The 20782-nt window shown below is 43.7% G+C and overlaps 1 protein-coding gene across 2 annotated transcripts in view; it reads right to left on the bottom strand.

The window, feature by feature from the left end:
- PPP2R5E (protein phosphatase 2 regulatory subunit B'epsilon) overlaps positions 1-20782 on the bottom strand; it is an 85272-nt gene that overhangs the window by 15376 nt on the left and 49114 nt on the right. For both annotated transcript variants that reach the window (XM_070942458.1, XM_070942467.1), the window contains exons 3-4: positions 15796-15992; positions 1155-1256 (exon numbers count right to left, since the gene is read on the bottom strand). In XM_070942458.1, the coding sequence (XP_070798559.1) occupies positions 1155-1256; positions 15796-15992 (299 nt within the window). The remainder of the gene's footprint in view (positions 1-1154; positions 1257-15795; positions 15993-20782) is intronic.

Here is a 20782-nt window from a genome sequence, read left to right as displayed (position 1 = left end):
CTACAAAAACTTGGCTTCTTTCCACCTGAAGATCACTTATATACCCAGCCTACTTAATTAGATCATTCCATTAGATCTGTCAGAGAAGGCATGATCTGTATGCCATCAGCTAAGGGTCAATATCTGGTGCATCCCAATGCCCAGATGCCAACCTCAGGGAACATTCTTCCCCCCAAAATTAGATGTTCTTTTGATATTCTGGAAGGCCCTCAAGATCTTGTTATGTTATCAGGCCTAGCGTTTCCAGGGTCCCGGAGACATGTTTAGATGGCTACAATACCAGCTATTTTTATTCTTTGCTTAAGGTTTGTATCTCTGATCTTATAGTTTTTATGTAAATGTGTGTGTGGGGGGGGGGGGGGGGGGGGGGTGTTGTATCTGTGGTTTTTGTATGTGGTTTTACTCATTTGTTGTATACCGTCCAATGTTGCCTTTGGTTTGTTTCAAACAGGGTGGATTTGATTTAAATTAATTCGATTTAAATCATAAATTTTAAAGAGCAACTGTTATCTTGGTCCCACAGAGGCTCCTCCTCTGACCCGCTATTGACTCATCGACAGTCCCATTCACTTTAATGGGACAGCTGGTGATGCAGCAGTGACACAACAAGTTAGCTAACTAACATGTTGGATCTGAAATGACAAGTGCTCTTTAAATGTAAAGACTCATTCTTACTGGTAGTTATAATCTTTAATATTGTTATTTGCAAACAAAACGAAGATTTCCTATTTAGAGTGCATGTTATCTCAGTTTGCAGAGCTTGGATTCATTGAATGAGTTTACCAAAAATGTAAATATTACAGAATATATAGCCTCATGCTACATAACTAAGCTCTATTTCATGCTGAATAAATTAAATTATTAATCTATCTTAAATATAAAATTATCTTTAGATTTTTACTCCAAAAGCATTTTATTAAAATAAATTTGATAAAAATAAAAAAAAATTAAATTTAAATTTTAAAAATCTGATTTTTTTTAAATTTATTTTTTTAAAAATAATGATTTTTATCCACCCTGGTTTCAAACATCCCACTGATGCTCCCACAACCTCTGCAATAGCCTATCCCTCCCTATTATAGTTTTGAGAGCTATGAAAGCATGGCTCTTCAGCAGGCATGTGGGGTTGCTTGAAGACTGCTAAATAAAATTACCTGTAAATGTGGCCATGATGCTTCAAGAGTGGGTTCATCTTCTTCTGGATCAAACTCATTGCTATCACTTGGAGGAAGTGTTCGGAATATATTGCAAGAAACCTTGAAATGGCAAAGAAAGAATGTTCAAATTTCTATTACAAAAATCAGCCAGTTAAGAAATGAGATGTAGCGATTAAAATAGAATATTTTTGGATAATTTACAGATTATAAGAATTAATTCTACAAAAGATTCTGGAAAATTATTCTTAGATAGTAACAATTTATATGGCACTATATATTATGAAGAATCTGATTCTTGTCAGATTTTTTTACCCTTATAATAAAAGCAGGTAACAGCTTCTGACAGCGCTAGAGGCTGCATTTTTGCTACTACAGGTAGTCCTCAACTTACAAGCACAATTGAGCCCAAAATTTATGTTGCTAAGTGAGATATTTATTAAGTGAGTTTTGCCCCATTTTATGACTTTTCTTACTACATTTGTTAAGTGAATCACTGCAGTTGTTAAATTAGTAACACAGTTGTTAAGTGAATCTGGTTTCCTCATTGAGTTTGCTTGTGAGAAGGTCACAAAAGGTGATCACGACCCTAGGACGCTGCAACCGTTATAAATGTGAGTCAGTTGTCAAGCATCCGAATGTAAATCACAAGACCATGAAGAGTCGTAAGTGTGAAAAATGGTCATAAGTCACTTTTTTCAGTGCTGTTGAAACTTCAAATGGTCACTAAGTGAACTGTTGTAAATCGAGGACCTATACTCTAAACTGATTAGCACTTTTAAGTTCCAGCCTGAAGAAGCTACACTACAGAATAGGAAAATGTTTGTATCACATATTCTTAATCCAATAAAAGAGAATATCTGTAGCTCAGGGTTGAAATGAGGGGCACCAAGGACCCTAATTTTTAATCCAGGTCAAGTGAGAGTACAGGTTGTTCTCAGCTTATGTCCACAATTGAGACCAGAATTTCCATTGTTAAGCAAGGTAGATGTGAAGTGAATCACACCTGATTTTACTACCTTTTTATCACACATGTTCAGTTGTTAAGTGAATCACGAGGTTGTTAAGCCAATCTGGCTTCCCCCATTGACTTTGCTTATCAGAAGCTGGTTGGGAAGATTGTAAATAGCGATCACATGACCCGAGACAACCCAACTGTCATAAATACATCCTGGTTGCGAAGTGCCCTATTTTGATTATGTGACCATGGGGATGCTGCAAACTTTGTCAGCATGACGACTGGTTCTAAGTCACATTTTTCAGTCACTGCAACTTTGATTATAAATTAAGGACTACTGTACTGCATTCAAAACCCATTTCACTGGTTTTCAAGATGTCATTTCACTCTCAGTTTCAGTAGGACAGGGTTTATCAGCCAGCATGACTGGCTGGGGAACGTCAACACATCTTAGAGTTGCCCAGTCTGGGAAACATTGAACTAAGATGTTTAAATGTCACAAAAACCTTATCAGGATTTGAAATGAAGCCCTCATCTCTCTCTGTCTCGTCCTCTCTCATATACATCTATAACTAATGCTATGAGTTTGAAAACAACAAATTTTCATTTACATTTTAATACATAAAAACTGAGGACTGGAATTCCTCATTGCTTCCTTTGGCTCTCTTGTTTCTAGCTTTTAATTGCATCATAAAAAGTATATGATATTACCAAAGTTTCAAGTTTTAATGCCATTTTTATTATTCAAGTAATTTATTTTGTTCTTCGTTTCAATCATGTTTATTTTTCCCATGGTTTTACTGTGATTTGAATCAAACACTCATTACATAGTGGGACAATTTTATACACACACACACACACCCTAATAACAGCATAAAAGTAAATGTGTCCTCAATTTGAACTTGACTCTCAACTGCAATCTTGCAGTTTTGTTGTTAAGGATCCAGTCTGTCACTGCCTTTTTCCAAGACATTTTTTCCAATTTACCAGTCTTGCCAATGACATTGGTATTCCCTGCCTAGTTTATCAAATTAGTCAACACTGAGTAAAAGCTATCACTTGTAGAAGTACAGCATTAATATAGAGTACTTAAAAATTTATTATTAATTTAAAGTAATGAATAATAATCCATACGCTTTTCTATATGTAAATAAAAGAAATATAGCCACAGGATTTGATAGGCACTTCAGATTTTTTATAAAATATAATAAACAGCAACCACTTCCAATTAAAACACAGATACTGAGAAACAGTGACTAAGAATAAGTTGTTCTGCATTTCCTCACCACAAGAGGGTGCATTCTAATATACTGCTAGTAAAAACAAGATTACTTTTACTGAGATCTTTAGAATGTATCTCACACAGCATGTTATTTCCAGAAGAAAGAATCCTTATAATTAGTAATAAATACCATAATATATTTAATCTTTCTTTGGGACATAGCTGTTAACATAATCTATGTTCTGTTTTCCATAAATTAAGACCCATCTCACAGGATCAATGTCAGCTATTCATACATACAAATTTGACTAGGCATGGACAACAGAATCAATCAAATTAGGCACATTGGGAGAAATGAAGAAGGATTCCTACGATGGCGCAGTGGTTAGAGTGCAGTACTGCAGGCTACTTCTGCTGACTGCCGGCTGCTTGCAATTTGGTAGATCGAATCTCACCAGGCTCAAGACTGACTCAGCCTTCCATCCTTCTGAGGTGAGTAAAAAAAAAACAGATTGTTGGGGGCAATATGCTGACTCTGCAAACCGCTTAGAGAGGGTTGTAAAAGTACTGTAAAGCGATATGTAAGTCTAAGTGCTATTGCTATTAATGCTGGCCCTTATCATAGTAATCAAGACAACTCTAATTTGTTAAAACATATTAAAAATTAAGAAAACTATTAAAGCTGAGAAAAATGAGACTGATAATCACTTGAAAGAATAATGATTAAATATTCTGGAAACCAGAACATATTATCCTCTGTGTTATAGAAAGGATTACACTTTTTCCTACTCGCCGTTCAGACACTCCTCAGTCTGGGTTACGATCACTCCTATTTGCACAGCTGAGTGTCAATCAAATCCCTCTGGAGCTGCATCCTCCTCACTTCCTGCTTCCTCCTCAGACTTTTTCACTCAGCCATTGCAATAGCATCGAGTGTCTGTTCTCTTGATTACATTTCGTTCTTAATTTAGTTATTTCTTTCTGAATTGGCTAAATATTATTTATTTATTGTCTAAAAGTGCTGCGCTTCATTTGCCTTCGTTTGGAGAAGGTTTAAGCGCGTAGCGGCGGTTCGGGGCTCCGGCCGCCGCTTGCGGCTTGGCTTGGCTGGCGCTTTATTTCTAACGGTTTTCCCGCCATTGCTGCCATTGCCGCCATTTTGCTGCCAGTCACTTTGCGAGGCTCCGGTTTGCCTTTGTGGCCATTGGATCGAGCGGCTTGAGTCCCTGCCGGCTGGCATACTCATCAGCTGCCTTTGAAAATTGTGACTGCTCTTTGGCTGCAGCTTCAGTCCGGCCGCAGGCGCTGTGTTTCGCCTGGCTTAGGACTTCTGGAATTTCCCCTCGCGGGCCGCCATTTTGAGCCCTGATCATCGGCAACGTTTTTGGATCTCCGTGGCCATAGCGACCTGGGCTTTGGTTTCCAGGGTCGCTAGGTGGCTGGCAGGTGGGGACGCTGTCCTGATCGTACCTGCAATTCACAACGGCCTGCAGAGGGGTGCCTGCAAGTTCAGGGAAGTACACATTGCTTAAATTAATTTACATTCTTATTAAAAAAAAAAAAAAAAAAGGGGGCTGCTGCCTTGCTATCTTGATGAACTGGTTGTGCTTGTAGTTTTTTCTTGCATTTATTACAATTAAAAAAAAAAAAAAATAAAAAAAAAAATAAATAAATAAAAAAAAAAAAAGAGCATATAGATATATATATTACAATTTATATTACCAATATACAATCATATATATAGAATTGATAAGTTCTATTTACAATTAATTAATTAATTAATTAATTAATAATTCATTGGGGTGATTGATCATGGATGACAGGGAGGAAGGTGCTCTTTCTTCTGATATGGACAGGAGTCCCTCCCCTCCCCAGTACCTTCCCCTAAACAGCTTAGGGGGAAGAAATGTAAGGCTTCCAGGCAGGCAAAGTCCTCCAAATCTGCCACAGTAGATAAAGATGCCCAAAGGAGGCATAAAGCATTAGAAAAGCAGTTTGATAAGGCTAGGCAACGGGCCCAGGACCCTGGTCAAGGGCCAATTCCTGAAGGCTTGAGCCATGAGGTGACCTGTGAGCCCTCGGCCTCTCATAATGTAGAATTGTTGGCCAGTGGTCTGAGGGAGGATGGCCCATCAACCTCTCAGGAGGCTCCAAGGCCTGCGACTAATCAGTCAAGGACCAGTGTAAGGTCCCGCTCCTCTAGTTTTGCAAGCCATTTTTCTCAAGCTTCTAGGCCAGGTCCTGAAGCTACCTTTACACCCACTGCAGCCGGCCTCCGCCCTGAAGCGGGCCCAGGGTTCCCTCAGCCTGTGGATTTTCAGTCCTTTTTTACCCAGGCCATGTCCCATATGTATCAAATGGGGTTGCAGCAAGCCTCTGGTGCCTTCTCTGCTCCTACGTGCCCCACTACTTCTGCCTTTTCCATGCATCCCCCTGGTGCACAACTTCAGCAGCAATCTGTTGCCTGTAGCCTTGTGCCTGAATCAGCCCGGGAGGATGATTTCCTAGAAGATTTTGAGATGTCAGAGGATGAAGAAGAAATTCAGGACAAGCCGGCTTTTCCGGGTCTATTTAAGCCTTCCTTGTTTCGCTCTCTCCTACGCAAGGCAAAAGCTGCCACTAATATGGATTCCACACCTCTTCAGGGCTCCTCTTCTTCTACTCCATCTGGCCCCAACAGTAACTTGTTCAATCTACCTCAACCTGATGAGGACTTTGTGCCCTGTCCGGATCTTTTCTGCCAGGTTGTTCAAAAGCCTTGGGACCGCCCCGCCTCGTTGTCGGGTCCGAATTCATTTGATCGAAAGCTCTATGCCTCGGCTCCTGCGCTGGATGCCCTCCTGCAGTTACCTTCAATTGATGATCCGGTAGCGAGTCTTACATCGTCTTCCATCCTGGTAGGTGAGGCGGGGGATGGCCTCAAGTTTGAGGACAAACGAGCCGAAATGGGGTTTCGCAAAACACACCAAGCGGCGGCTTGGGCCATTCGTGCTGCAACCTCCTCATCATTCTTTAATCGGGCATCGCTGGTGTGGTTGCGTCAATTGAAGGACAGGCTTCCCCCGGAGGCACGATTACAGCAGGACCTGGCCAAACTGGTCGCAGCTGCTGAATATTCGGCTGACGCGTCTTTAGACGCAGCTAAGTTCGCTTCCAGGGCCTTAGCTTCGACTGTATCTTCAAGACGCCTCTTGTGGCTCCGTAACTGGAGAGCTGACGCCAAGTCCAAATGGCGCTTGACTGCTGCCCCTTACAAGGGCCCTGCCTTATTTGGCTCATCCCTGGACTCTGTGCTGGTCGAGAATAGGGATAAGAAGAAGGTGTTACCCACGTCTTTCCGACGTCAGGACAGGCGCTATGTTCCTTATAATCGACAGCCCTTTCGACAAGACCAAGGTGCCGGGGGCGCCTCTTACTACAGATCTTCGCAGTCCCAGTACCAGTCAACTTCGGACAGGGCGCCCTTTCGTGACCGCGGTCGCCGACAATCCAACTTCAGGCGACCTTTCAGACAGTCGGCGGGCCACTTTTCCAGGCGTGGTAAGTGACTCACCGCCTCTGGTCCCAATCGGGGGCAGGCTCCAGGCATTCTCTCACCTGTGGCCATCTACCACCTCGGATGCCTGGATTGTCCAAACTGTCACCGAAGGGTTACGTTTGGAATTCACCAACATACCACAGGACTTTTACCTTCAATGCCCTTGGCCACTTCAGCTGGAGAAGCGATCTCTTCTGTTACTCGAAATTCACCATCTGTTGCAAATCCAGGCCATAGAACAGGTTCCATTGGATCAACTCAAAACCGGCTTTTATTCAACACTATTCCTGGTACCGAAATCCTCGGGCGATTGGAGAGGTATTTTGAACCTTCGACGTCTCAATCAACACATTTTGTACCGTCGGTTCAAAATGCATTCCCTCAAGTCTCTGCTGGGCTGCATTCGTCGGGGAGATCTGATGCAATCTGTAGATCTAAAGGAAGCGTACCTGCACGTCCCTATTCATCAGTCGCACAGGATGTTCCTCCGGTTTGCGTTTGGAGACCACCATTTTCAATATCGGGCGATGCCTTTCGGCCTTTCGTCCGCTCCGAGGACGTTTACAAAGTTGTTAGCGGCAGTAGCGGCGTCGCTCAGAAAGGTTCCTGTTCGTCTGGCGTGCTACCTCGACGACATTTTGATCCTGTCGTCTTCTCCCGAACAGGCGACCCAGGACCGGGAGCTAGTACTTCAGTCCCTCCAAAACCACGGGTTCACTTTGAATCTTGCCAAAAGCCATCTTATTCCCACATCGAGTATCCTGCATCTCGGAGCAACAATAGATTCGGCACTGTGTGTGGTCTCCCTATCTCCCGACAGACAAGCCAGCATTCGGGAACTGACATCTCAAGTCTTACTACACCGGACTGTGACCTTACTGTCTCTCTCCCAGCTTCTGGGGAAGTTGATATCTTGCATAGACATTGTTCCGTGGGCGCGTTTCCATCTTCGTCGCCTCCAATGGTTCCTGCTCCCTTACCAGAGACAAGGTCGAGCGGAGTCTCTTCTCAAGGTGAAGGTTCCAGCTCCAGTTCGCCTTTCCCTGAGGTGGTGGCTGTCTCCGGCCCTCAACAAGGGTTCTCCATTTCTCGAACCAGCTCGGATGGTGTTGACCACGGACGCAAGTCTGCGAGGCTGGGGGGCTCACCTCGACCGTCAGCTAGCCCAAGGTGCCTGGTCATCGGCGGAAAAGCTGCACAATATAAATTGGCTAGAGCTCAGAGCGGTCCGTCTCGCCCTGATACACTTCAAACGCCTGGTACATCGCCAGGACCTTCTAATTCTAACGGACAATGTGGCCACCAAGGCCCATATCAACAAACAAGGGGGGACCCGCTCCTGGACACTGATGCAGGAGACGGAGCGTCTTCTGTCATGGGCGGAGCTCCACCTCTCGTCGATAAAAGCCGAACACATCTCGGGGACTCTCAATCGAGAAGCAGATTGGCTCAGCAGAGACCAAATAGATCATGCCGAGTGGAGGTTGGACCCCGGCTTGTTCCAGGACCTGTCCAGGAGGTTCGGCCTTCCTCTAGTGGACCTGTTTGTGACGGCAAAGAACACCCAATTGCTGAGATTCTTTTCCCGCTATCCATGCCCAGCAGCGGAGGGGCTGGATGCTCTTCGGAGTCAGTGGCCCCGGGGCCTTCTTTATGCCTTCCCTCCCCTTCCTGTCATCTCCAAGGTAGTGCGGAAGGTCATTCACGAACGGGCGAACCTTCTACTAGTAGCACCATATTGGCCCCGTCGAGAGTGGTTCGCCGACCTCAAGAACTTATCGGTCGAGCCGCCGTGGAGGATTCCACCCGACAAAATAGTACTAACTCAAGGAGCCATCCGTCATCCGGAACCAGAATGGCTTCGATTAGCCGTGTGGCATTTGAGCGCATAAAGCTCATCAAGGACAATCTGTCTGACGACGTTATCTCCATTATTCAGGCAGCTCGAAGACCATCAACGATTCGTATTTATAACGCCTCATGGACTGCCTTCACGAGTTGGTGCGGAGATCATCACGTAGATCCCACAACTGCTTCTGTTCCGGACATTCTGTGTTTTCTGCATGCGGGTTTCTCCAAGGGCTTGGCCCGCGCGACTCTACGCCGACAGGTGGCGGCTCTAGCCACTGTCCTGTCAGGAGAATCTCGTGTTCCTCTGTCTCAGGACCCCAGGATCCGTTCTTTCCTCCAAGGGGTCTCAAACTTGCGGCCTCCACCGATTCATCGCTACCCCACATGGGACCTTACCTTGGTGTTGCAGGCCTTGACGGGTCCACCGTTCGAACCCATCGCTTCGTCCAGTCTACGCTACTTGTCTTTAAAAATGGCCTTTTTGTTAGCAATAACTTCGGCGCGCAGAGTATCCGAAATTGCTGCCTTGTCCATGAGAAGTGATCTCTGCGTCTTCTATCCTGACCGGGTTGTTCTATGCCTCGACCCGGCTTTCGTTCCCAAAGTGAATACTCGTTTTCATCGAGCCCAAGAACTCGTCTTGCCTAACTTTTGCCCGAACCCGCGTCATCCTGCTGAGAAGCGGTGGCATACTCTAGATGTGAGACGGGCATTGAGAAGATATCTTAAAAGGACTGCCCCTTTTCGAAAGACTGAGGCTCTGTTGGTGTCCTTCCTTCCCTCTTCCCTGGGTCAGAAGGTTTCTTCAACCACAGTAGGAAGGTGGCTCAAAGCCTGTATTTCTAAGGCATATGAATTAAGAGAGGCCCCTGTCCCGGGTGGTATATTGCCCCATTCTACCCGTAGCGCCGCAACCTCTGCGGCTTGGGCTACCCAAGCTTCGGTAGATGATATTTGCCGGGCGGCCACATGGTCTTCCCTTTCATCCTTTGTAAGTCACTATAGGCTGGATAAGTTTGCTTCTGCAGATGCTGCCTTTGGCAGAAGGGTATTACAGGCTGTAATCTCTCCACAAGGCCAGTCTACGGCTTAATTCCCTCCCTTTCTTTCTAACTTGGGTATATCCCAGACTGAGGAGTGTCTGAACGGCGAGTAGGAAAATGGTCGTTGCTTACCTGAACGACCCTTTTATACTCGACGTTCAGACACTCCGTCCCTCCCTTTCTTGGCCGTGCCTGGCTTTGGTGGAGGTTTGCTTTTTCTCCCTCTGTAGCTGTCTGCTTCCTGTGTGTCTACCTGATGGAGTTTCTAATGGTCGATCCTGCTGCTATTGAGCCAAGTTGTCTTCGTGAAAAGTCTGAGGAGGAAGCAGGAAGTGAGGAGGATGCAGCTCCAGAGGGATTTGATTGACACTCAGCTGTGCAAATAGGAGTGATCGTAACCCAGACTGAGGAGTGTCTGAACGTCGAGTATAAAAGGGTCGTTCAGGTAAGCAACGACCATTCTACATAAATCATATATCTAATCTGAATTGTATGTCCTTAAATTTTCCTCCCCACCTCCAAATAAAGAATCAACAATGAGGCATGCTTCTGAGGAGCAGAAATAGCCTCTATTTTAAACTATCAGAAAAGTAATTTGATACCGTGTTTCCCCGAAAAAACAACCTACTCAGAAAGTAAGTCCTAGCTTGATTTTTACATTCGCCCTATATAAGTCCTACTCCCAAAATAAGCCCTAATTAAAACCCCGCCCACTGCAGGATGCACAGGTAAAAATTAAGCTAGGGTGGGGATGGAGGGAGCTGCCTTACTACTTATCTTTGGATAATTGCAGCCAGGCCTCGCACACCTCGGCCCATTTCTTTTGCTGCAGCCGACAAGGCTTTCCTGAAGGCCTCTGTAGCCGATCGATCCAGAGCTCTGTCATTGGCTACAGAATCCTTCAGGAAAGCCTTGATGGCCTTACCGGTCGAAGAAGTTCCTGAAGGCCTCTGATAGTGAAAAAAAGGCCCAGGGCGATGCGCACAAGTGAGGTGAGTCAGTGGACAACATCCTCCCCCCTACCCCCGAAAATAAGACCTAGTGCCTTTTTTGGTGGCAAAAAAATATATAAGACAGGGTCTTATTTTCTGGAAAACATGGGTATATGATGCAAGAAAAAGGGGGGAAATGGCTAGAGAAAGTACTTTCTACTTTTCTACTTAATATTGCCAATCACTGACAAAAGAGTGAAAAATTAAGATTTCTGGAGATAATTTCAGGTAAAGGGGGAACCCTGTTACATGAGCAATAATCAAAACTTTTTGTTTATGGAAATAACATTTTAAACATTCTGTAAAAATTGTACTATTTAAAATACCTGATATAGACCCTTACTCAAAATGAAATATTTTTTAGAATAAATATGTATCATTGGATGGAGGGTTTTCTTGCAATTCTTGAAGCAGACTGTTACATCTCTCATAGGAATGTTTGTCAATTGACGCACCAGAAATCAAATAAGTATACTGTTTACAGGATTAATATTTATAAAGTGCTAACACTGAGGCTAACATTTTGACATCCAGGTTGAATGATTGATGGCTTAGACTTATGATGGTGCTAGAAAAAGTTATTAGCCTGTGGTTGCTAGCACACCAAAAACTTTCAACATGAGCCCCACGGCCCCAAAAGTTCTTACCAAATTAGAATCCTTAAAAAAAGAGGAAAATTATTAACTGGGGAGAAACTATATTAATTGAGTTGTTTTAACTAAACTGTTAATGAGTTTAGATTTAATTTATTCTGATCCAACTTGCCATTTTATAAAATATAGATAGTCCTTCACTTACAACCATTTGCTTAACAGTTCAGAGTTATAACTGGAAAAAGTAACTTATGACCTATCTTCAAAATTACAACTATTATAACACCCCACAGTCGTGCAATCCTAATTTGGATGTTTGGCAACCAGTTTGTGTTTACCATGGCTGCAGAATTCTGCAGTTATGTAATTACAGTTTTTGACCTTCCTAGCTAACTTCCGAAAAGCAAAGTCTATGAGGGAAGCCAGATTTAATTTAATTACCAACTTAATTTGCTTAAGGAGCACAGTAAAAATGGTTGTAAAATTGGGTCAGGTCTCAGTTGTGGCTGTAAGTGGAGAACTATCTATATAGTATTCAAAGACCAAGTTCAACCAATTGGTATAAAAATATGCTGACCTTCTACCAGAAAATTCCATAAATGGCAAAGCATTCTTTATGTACAGACATTACATACAAAGTATAATCATTAAATTAAAAATTCAGTATAATGCCTCCAGGTAACATACTGCTGAAACTGTAGGAAAACTGCCAGTTTTTATTACTGTAATTTTCAATCAATGTTGAAGGTCTGATTTTAGCTTTTAAGGGTATTAATGTGTATACAGGTTTTTGTTGTTGTTAGTTGCAAAGTCATGTCCGACCCATCGCGACCCCATGGACAACGTTCTTCCAGGCTTTCCTGTCCTCTACCATCCTCTGGAGTCCATTTAAGCTCACACCTACTGCTTCAGTGACTCCATCCAGCCACCTCATTCTCTGACATCCCATTCTTCTTTTGCCCTCAATCCTTCCCAGCATTAGGTTCTTCTCCAGTGAGTCCTTTCTTCTCATTAGGTGGCCAAAGTATTTGAGTTTCATCTTCAGGATCTGGCCTTCTAAAGAGCAGTCAGGGTTGATCTCCTCTAGGACTGACCGATTTGATCGCCTTGCAGTCCAAGGGACTTGCAGGAGTCTTCTCCAGCAACCTAGTTCAAAGGCCTCAACTCTTTGGTGCTCAGCCTTTCTTATGGTCCAACTTTCACAGCCATATATTGCAACTGGGAAACCATAGCCCTGATTATGCACTTTTGTTAGCAGGGTGATGTCTCCGCTTTTTAGTAAGCTATCTAGATTTGCCATAGCTTTCCTCCCCAGGAGCAAGCGTCTTTTAATTTCTTGGTTTCAGTCCCCATCTGCAGTGATCTTGGAGCCCAGGAAAATAAAATCTATCATTACCTCCATTTCTTCCCCATCTATTTGCCAGGAATTGAGAGGCCGGATGCCATGATCTTAAGTTTTCTTAATGTTGAGTTTCAAGCCAACTTCTACACTCTCCTTCTTCACCTGCATCAAGAGGCTCTTTAGTTCCTCTTCACTTTCTGCCATTAGAGTGGTATCATCTGCATATCTGAGGTTGTTGATATTTCTCCCGGCAATTCCAACTTTTGATTCATCTAGTCCTGCCTTTCTCATGATGTGCTCTGCATATAAGTTAAATAGGCAGGGCGACAGTATACCGCCTTGCCGGACTCCTTTCCCAATTTTGAACCAATCAGTGGTTCCATATCCAGTTCTCACTGTTGCTTCTTGACACGCATATAGATTTCTCAAGAGACAAATAAGATGGTCTGGTACTCCCATCTCTTTTAAGAACTTGCCACAATTTGTTGTGATCCACACAATCAAAGGCTTTAGCGTAGTCAATGAAGCAGAAGTAGATGTTTTTCTGAAACTCCCTAGCTTTCTCCATGATCCAGCGTATGTTGGCAATTTGATCTCTAGTTCCTCTGCCTCTTCGAAATCCTGCCTGTACTTCTGGTAGTTCTCAATCCACATACTGCTGAAGCCTAGCTTGTAGGATTTTAAGCATAACTTTACTAGCATGTGAAATTAGTGCAATGGCGCGATACTTTGAACATTCTTTGGCATTGCCTTTCTTTGGAATTGGAATGTAAACTGACCTTCTCCAATCCTGTGGCCACTGCTGAGTTTTCCAAATTTGCTGGCAAATTGAGTGTAGCACTTTTACTGCATCGTCTTTTAAGATTTTGAATAGCTCAGCTGGAATACTGTCACCTTCACTAGCTTTGTTGTTGCTCAGAATTCCTACGGCCCATTTGACTTCTCATTCTAGGACCATGTTGGCGAACCTATGGCACGTGTGCCGGAAGTGGCATGCAGAGCCATTTTTCCGGGCACGTGAGCCGTTGCCAAGCTCACCTGAAACTGCGCATGTGCGCGTGCTCCAGCTGGTGTTCAGGCCTCTGGTGCACATGCGTGCAATTCAGGGGACCCAGCTGGTCTTCGGAGCTCTCCTGTACATGTGCGCATGTTTGCGCATGCATGCGAGATTGTGCATGCATACGCACACTGCGTTTGCGTGTGAAAGCTGTGTGCATGTGCATATGGTGCGGTTGTGCACGGAGCGTGCGTTATGCACATGTGCAAAAGCTGTGCATATGCGCAGATGGTGCAGTTGCACGCACAGCACATGGGGAGAAGCCGCACGTTACCTCAGATGGCACACGAGCACACGCAGGGCGCGAAGCGCGTTCCTGTTCGACACTTGGTAAGTAAAAGGTTCGCCACCATTCTAGGATGTCTGGCTCGAGGTCAGTGACCAACCTATCGTGGTTATCAGGGACGTTAAGTTCATTCTTGTATAGTTCTATGTATATAGATGCAAGTATATTCTAGTTGAAACAAGTAGTTATTGCACATGGCTTCTTTTACTATTTGCTTTGCCTTTAGATCTTTTTCACTATTCAGATGATGCCAAATCATATTAACATGAAGAAAAAACTAATGCTATAATAAGAAAACCTTTATTTATTGGCGATTTATATGATAAAAAAATCAGGGAAGAAGAATATTTCTTTAATTCAACAGTCAAATATAATATCACCAAATCATTATCAAAAAATGGCCAAGGAAAATAAGCTAATATTTTGGTTATCCATATTGTTATATTTTTACTTTTTTCAAAATAAAGATACCCAACTTCATCTTAGTTCAAGTTATTTCTGGATTAGACAGAAATATTTTTCTAGAATTCTATTTTAAAATTCCTCCTTTCTATGAAAAAAACAAAGATCTTATAGTATATGCTCAAATTATATACAGAATATTTGTTAAAAATCTGCTATGTGCAACATAACTTTGGGGAAAAGATATGTAGGGAAGATGGGATTCTGAGTTACGCACACACTTCTGTTCTTCTAAAGTAAAAAGTTTTCTGAAGAACATCTGCAGTTATAGAGATAACTTAGCAGATGCCCATAACAGCAACATAGTGATACTGGCCTGGCACCAAAACAGCTGTTCATCATTATAATCAGGAAAAATATAACAACTAATATGTGCCAGTCCATATCTGTAATAAGAAAAGACTGGATTGTCATTTCTCAGAAAGAGAGATGTAGGGTCTCCTGGTTTGGCTGGGGGTTGGACTAGTTGACCTACAATGTCCCTTCCAACTCTGTTAATCTGTTAAAGAAAATAACATGTACTATCATTTTTCCAAATAGTCCTTTTCCTTGTAGAGAAGTAGTGGATTGCATCCACAAAATAATTCTCCAGATATGTTTTAAAGTTAATCCCACATATAGTTCACTAAAGACTGAGTCTACAAATTACTATTATATGAATATTTCTGGCTAGGGATACGCTTTTTCAGAAAAATGAATAGCTTTTGCACCAGCTAAATCTGGTATAAAGCAATGACTTTATTAAAGCATTTCCAGTTAGTAGACCCTTAAGTATCCAGAAATGATTTCAGGTCCCAAATTGTTAATTACTATACAGCAATCAAGATTATTTTTGGTTACCTGGAGATCAGTCTAATGGAATCTCACTACTTTGCAAATCAAAATAATAATACAAGATGCAATTGAAACTACACTTTAAAAACACTGATTTATAATTATAGCCAGCACAGAAAATTTCTTAACCTCACAGATGAACATTATTTTTTTCCTAAAATAATCAAAATACTACGTGGTGTTTAAATAAAGCATAAAATCTTTCTGAATTGTAGCAAATTAACATAAAAGCCCTGGATATAAATAAGCTAAGAATAAAAGATGCCTTTATATTCCCCCACTTCTTCTACTAGGCATATTATTTATCTGAAATTAAGAACAACTGCAATTTAAATTCCTTCCCTGTTTTGCATTTGAAAAGACTAATATGGAATACTAACAGAGATGTAATATTCTTATTAAACCTGCTTACCAAATAATGGTATCTATAAAGCATTTATGATTTTCTTAAAAAATAACTTACCATTCTAACTACTTCAGGGTAAGTCTGCTCAGTCAAACACCCTCTGCTTATTGTAATGTAATCCACAAGTTCATTAAGAGTTGAACGTTTGTATTCTTTCATTTTAAGATCTGACAGTGTGTCCATGAAGTCAAAAATAACACAACACTGCTGAAGTTTCTTTAGAAACAAGTCAGGTTGATCTGAAGATGGAACGTCTGCAAGATGAAAAAAAAAAGAATTTTCAAATTATTGCATAAAACAAATCGTGATTTAGAAGACAGTAGCATAACTAATAACATATTTTTGGCAAAATAAGGACAATTGGTGATTTTTGATACTTAACTTTTTGGGCAGAGAATTACTTATTTAGTCATCAATTTGTAATACTTGTGTATTATTTCAGCAACATAGCTAGGTCACTGATTTGGAGTTAAATTAATGGTGTCTTAAATAGCCTAAGTCCTGGAAAAGAAAATAACATTCTAAATTCCCACCTAAAAGAAGTGGAACATGCTGAACAACCCATATATCTTAAAGAGAAAAAAACCGAAGAACAAATATTACTAAAAATATAACAGCACAAGAGAGGTATTACATAAACGTTCACATCCCTCAAAACTTTTTGATGGGCTTGATGATAAGCAAATCAATCTGCTACTTGTAATAATTTTAAGACAGAATATAAAATATATTATGCATATATAATTGTGGCATGCAATAACTTCATCTTCTATAATGTTTAGTAGTTTTTACATGTTACTTGTGCAAAAAAGAAAAAAGAGAAACATGTTATATTAACTTTTTATTTTATTACTTTAATAAAACAAAAATACCCAAAATGGAACATATGAGAAGAAGAACTAAATAAAAAAGTGCGCATATACACATAGACACACAATATGTATAACAACTCAGTTTTTAAACAACAAATTGAACCTTGGCCATACAAAATCATATTGTTCTTTGATGGACAGCCAGTTCAGGCTGAAAATTCACACATTTTGCCAAGCCAGCTTTTGGTATCTGTTACACTGGTGTATTTCCAAACTTTTTAAAAACCAGAGAGCAATAGACTTGGTGAATAGCACCAATTCTCCATTCCAAACTTCTTGTGACTTATTAAATATTTACTTTAATAACATTATTTAATTACTATCAAAACTGATTCGTCAGCTTAGTTTTAAGAAAACTATAGGAATGACTGAAGATGCAATACATCTGGTTAAAATGAGAACATAGCAAATGTTTATTTGAATATATTGATGAAGATTCTCAGCCATCCATGTGGAGTTTTCTGAATATATTAGCATTCAAAGGGTTTAGGCAGACTATATTCTTCTTGTGACTCTCAAAGGTTTTTGAAGTATCATTAACCATGAAACAAATTTTCATGAAATCCCGAATTCCTTTCCCAATTTCATCCAAATGTATCTAACTGCTTTCAGTCCTGGAAAAACAATAAATTTTTGGCTGTAATTTGTTGGAGAGGAACCATCTCTGTCAGGAGGAGGGCTCCAGCAGGGAATTAGTCTGGACTCATTACATCAACACAAGCAACCATTTTTACCACAATCATTAAGCAAAGCACTAGTTAAGTGAATCATGTGGACATTAAGTGAAAACGAACATTGTCTTACCTGAATGTTCCTTTTCGGAGTACTGCGACTGCAGTCCATAGCTGGGTTTCTTCATCATCAGTTCCTTTTGACTGGGTGATATTTTTAGACATATCTCTCTTCGCCCTGTGGCCACGCCCCCTGCTCCCATAATGCACCAGTCTTTGAACGAAGGCGCGACCACCTAAGACAGTCCAAGGAAAGCCAATAGGTCGACAATCACAATAAGTCCAGAATGGCCCGGACACCAGTAGTCCATAAACAAAAGCCATACAAAAAAACAAGGGAGGGAATGGACTGCAGTCGCAGTACTCCGAAAAGGAACATTCAGGTAAGACAATGTTCGTTTTCCAGAGTACTGCTCCTGCAGTCCATAGCTGGGATATACCCAAGCTCAGAAATAAGGGTGGGAAACTAAAGGCCCCCGGAGTCCTGCGTCCCCAGAACGCTCTGCAGGACACGACGGCCAAAGGAAGCCTCAGCCGAGGCAAATGAATCCACCCTATAGTGTCTGATAAAAGGTGTCACCGAGGACCAGGTGGCAGCCCGGCAGATGTCAGCAACAGATGCCTGAGTCGCCCAAGCGGCTGACGTTGCTGCACTACGAGTAGAGTGAGGCAAGATCCCAGCTGGGACCTGCCTGGCCTGATTCTCATAAGCAGTGGAGATGCACGCCTTAATCCACCTGCCCACGGTCGATGGAGATATTTTTTGGCCCAAGGATCTTGGATGGAAAGAAATCAAAAGGGCCTCCGTTTTCCGGAACGACTCAGTCCTGCGAATATAACGCCGGAGAGCCCTGCGCACGTCAAGGGTGTGCCAATCCCTCTCACGTTGGTACTTGGGCGACGGACAGAAGTCAGGAAGGATTAATTCCTGAGCGCGATGAAAATATGAGTTCACCTTCGGCAAAAAAGCCGGGTCCAGTCGAAGAACAGTATTAGCGTGGAAAATACACAAGTCGTTCCGGATTGACAAAGCTGAAAGCTCGGATATTCGTCTGGAGGAAGTGATCGCCAAGAGGAAGGCGACCTTATAAGACAAGTACTTAAGAGACACAGAGCCCAGCGGTTCGAAAGGGGGACTCATAAGCGCTTGAAGAACAAGGGAAAGGTCCCAGGTCGGATATCGACGAACTGGAGGCGGACGTAAGTTCATAGCCCCATGCAAGAATTCTCTGAGTTGGGGATGTTGAGATAGAGACGAGTAAGGTGGACAGCGAACGACGGTGGACAAGGCAGCAGTCTGTCGACGAAGGGTAGACGGCGACAAGCCCTTGTCCAGGCCAGATTGTAAAAAGCAGAGGATGTCAACGACCTGAGCCGACGTAGGATCCACCAAGTTGTCAGCACACCAGGCGCAGAAGGCCCGCCACGAGGCCTCGTATATGCGCGATGTCGAGGGTCTGCGAGACGCCTGTATAGTGGTTATGACTGAATCGGGGAGACGGTCCTTACGCAAGATGACCCGCTCAAACGCCAAACGGCCAATTGGAGCCATCCTGGATCTGGGTGGAACACAGCTCCTTGGCGTAGAGAGAGACGGCTCGTTGGAATCTCCCACGGGGGAAGGATGGACAGAGCCACCAGGTCGGCATACCACGGCCGACGAGGCCAATTGGGAGCCACCAGCAAAAGTTCCGCACGTTCTTCCAACAACTTTCGAATGACTTGAGGAATCAATGGAAGAGGAGGAAAGGCGTACAGAAGGCCGGGTGGCCAGCGGCACCGTAGAGCGTTGTGGTCCTCTGCCATCTGAGTTGGGTAACGCGTCACAAACCTGGGAAGTTGGGCGTTCGCCGGACTGGCGAAGAGGTCCATAACCGGCAGGCCGAAGATGGTGACAGCCTCCTGGAAGATCTCGGGATCCAGTTGCCATTCTGACTGATCTATCAGCTGCCTGCTGAGCCAATCTGCTCTGACATTGTCCACGCCCGAGATGTGATCGGCCTTCAGAGACAGAACGTGACCCTCGGCCCAAGAGAACAGCTTCTCTGCTTCCAGCATCAGGTCCCTCGACCTCGTGCCCCCTTCCTTGTTTATATGGGCCTTGGCGGAGATATTGTCCATGAGGACGAGAACGTGCTGGCCCCGCAGCAGAGACTGAAAGTGGCAGAGAGCTAGTCGAATCGCTCTCAACTCCAAGAGATTGATGCTCAGCGTTTGTTCCGAAGAAGACCAGCGGCCCTGCACCATCTGATCGTTGAGATGGGCTCCCCAGCCCAGGAGACTGGCATCTGAGGTCAATGTCAGCCGATCCGGGAGCAGGAACTGCGTGCCGAGAAGAAGGTTGGGACCTGTCCACCAGTTGAGGGACATGGAAATTTGAGGGGGAAGAGGGACCTTGTGGAGAGAATCGCTGCGACCCGTGCGCTGAAAGGGTAGCAGGAACCACTGCAACGGCCTCGTGTGTCTGCGCGCCCATGGCACTATCGAGAAGCACGAGACCATTTTTCCCAACAACTGGGATAGATGTAGTAGAGGAATAGTCCGCTTGGATTGAATGAGCCGAATCAGGTTGCGAATGCTTTCCGCCCTGTCCGGGGAGAGGGAGACCTGGCCCCGAACGGAGTCGATCACCGCCCCCAAGTGTTGAAGAACAGTGGTTGGGTGCAGATGACTCTTTGGGAAATTGATCGAAAACCCGTGGTCCTGAAAGGAGCCGATGACATGGGCCAGGTCCCGAGATGCTTGGCTTCTGGAGGAGGACAGAACCAGGACGTCGTCCAGATAGCACAAAACCCTCACAGGTAACATCCGGAGACAGCCGCCACCACCGCCACCAGTTTTGTGAAAGTCCTTGGGGCAGATGACAAGCCGAAGGGCATTGCACAGTATTGATAATAGTCCTCCCCAAGTTGGAAACGCAGATACTGGCGATGGGCCGGGAGGACCGGAACGTGCAGATACGCCTCCCTGAGATCCACAGACTGGAGGAGGTCGCCCTGTCGCACTCCCGCGAGGATGGATCCCAGGGAGTGCATCTTGAACCTGCGGTAGCGGACCGACAGATTCAGCTGCTTCAGATTTAAAATGGCTCTCCAACCCCCCGAATGTTTGGGGACCAAAAAGAGAGTTGAATAGAAGCCCTTGCCATGCTGATCCAGTGGAACAGGTTCTATTGCACGGATAAGGAGTAGGTGGAGTACCTCCTTCCGCAAGAGAGCGGTCTTGTCGGGGGAAAGGTGGGTTGGACAGCGGACGTAGCGAACCGGAGGGCGTCCCAGAAACTCGATGGCCAGGCCTTGAGATACTGTCCGAAGAATCCAGGCATCCTTGGTTGAGCGTTCCCATTGGTGGCTGAAAAGTTGGAGCCGTCCGCCAATGGGATCCTGCAGACAGTAGTCATTTGCCTCGACGGGATTGGCGGAAACCGGCTCCACGGAAGGG

This window comes from Pituophis catenifer, unplaced genomic scaffold (genome assembly GCF_029215685.1).
Source record: "Pituophis catenifer annectens isolate HBS135680 unplaced genomic scaffold, rPitCat1.0.hap2 SCAF_1, whole genome shotgun sequence".
In the NCBI taxonomy this organism is placed as follows: Eukaryota; Metazoa; Chordata; class Lepidosauria; order Squamata; family Colubridae; genus Pituophis; species Pituophis catenifer.
Note: the sequence above shows the minus strand (reverse complement) of the source record. Positions and strands in the feature narration are given on the sequence as shown.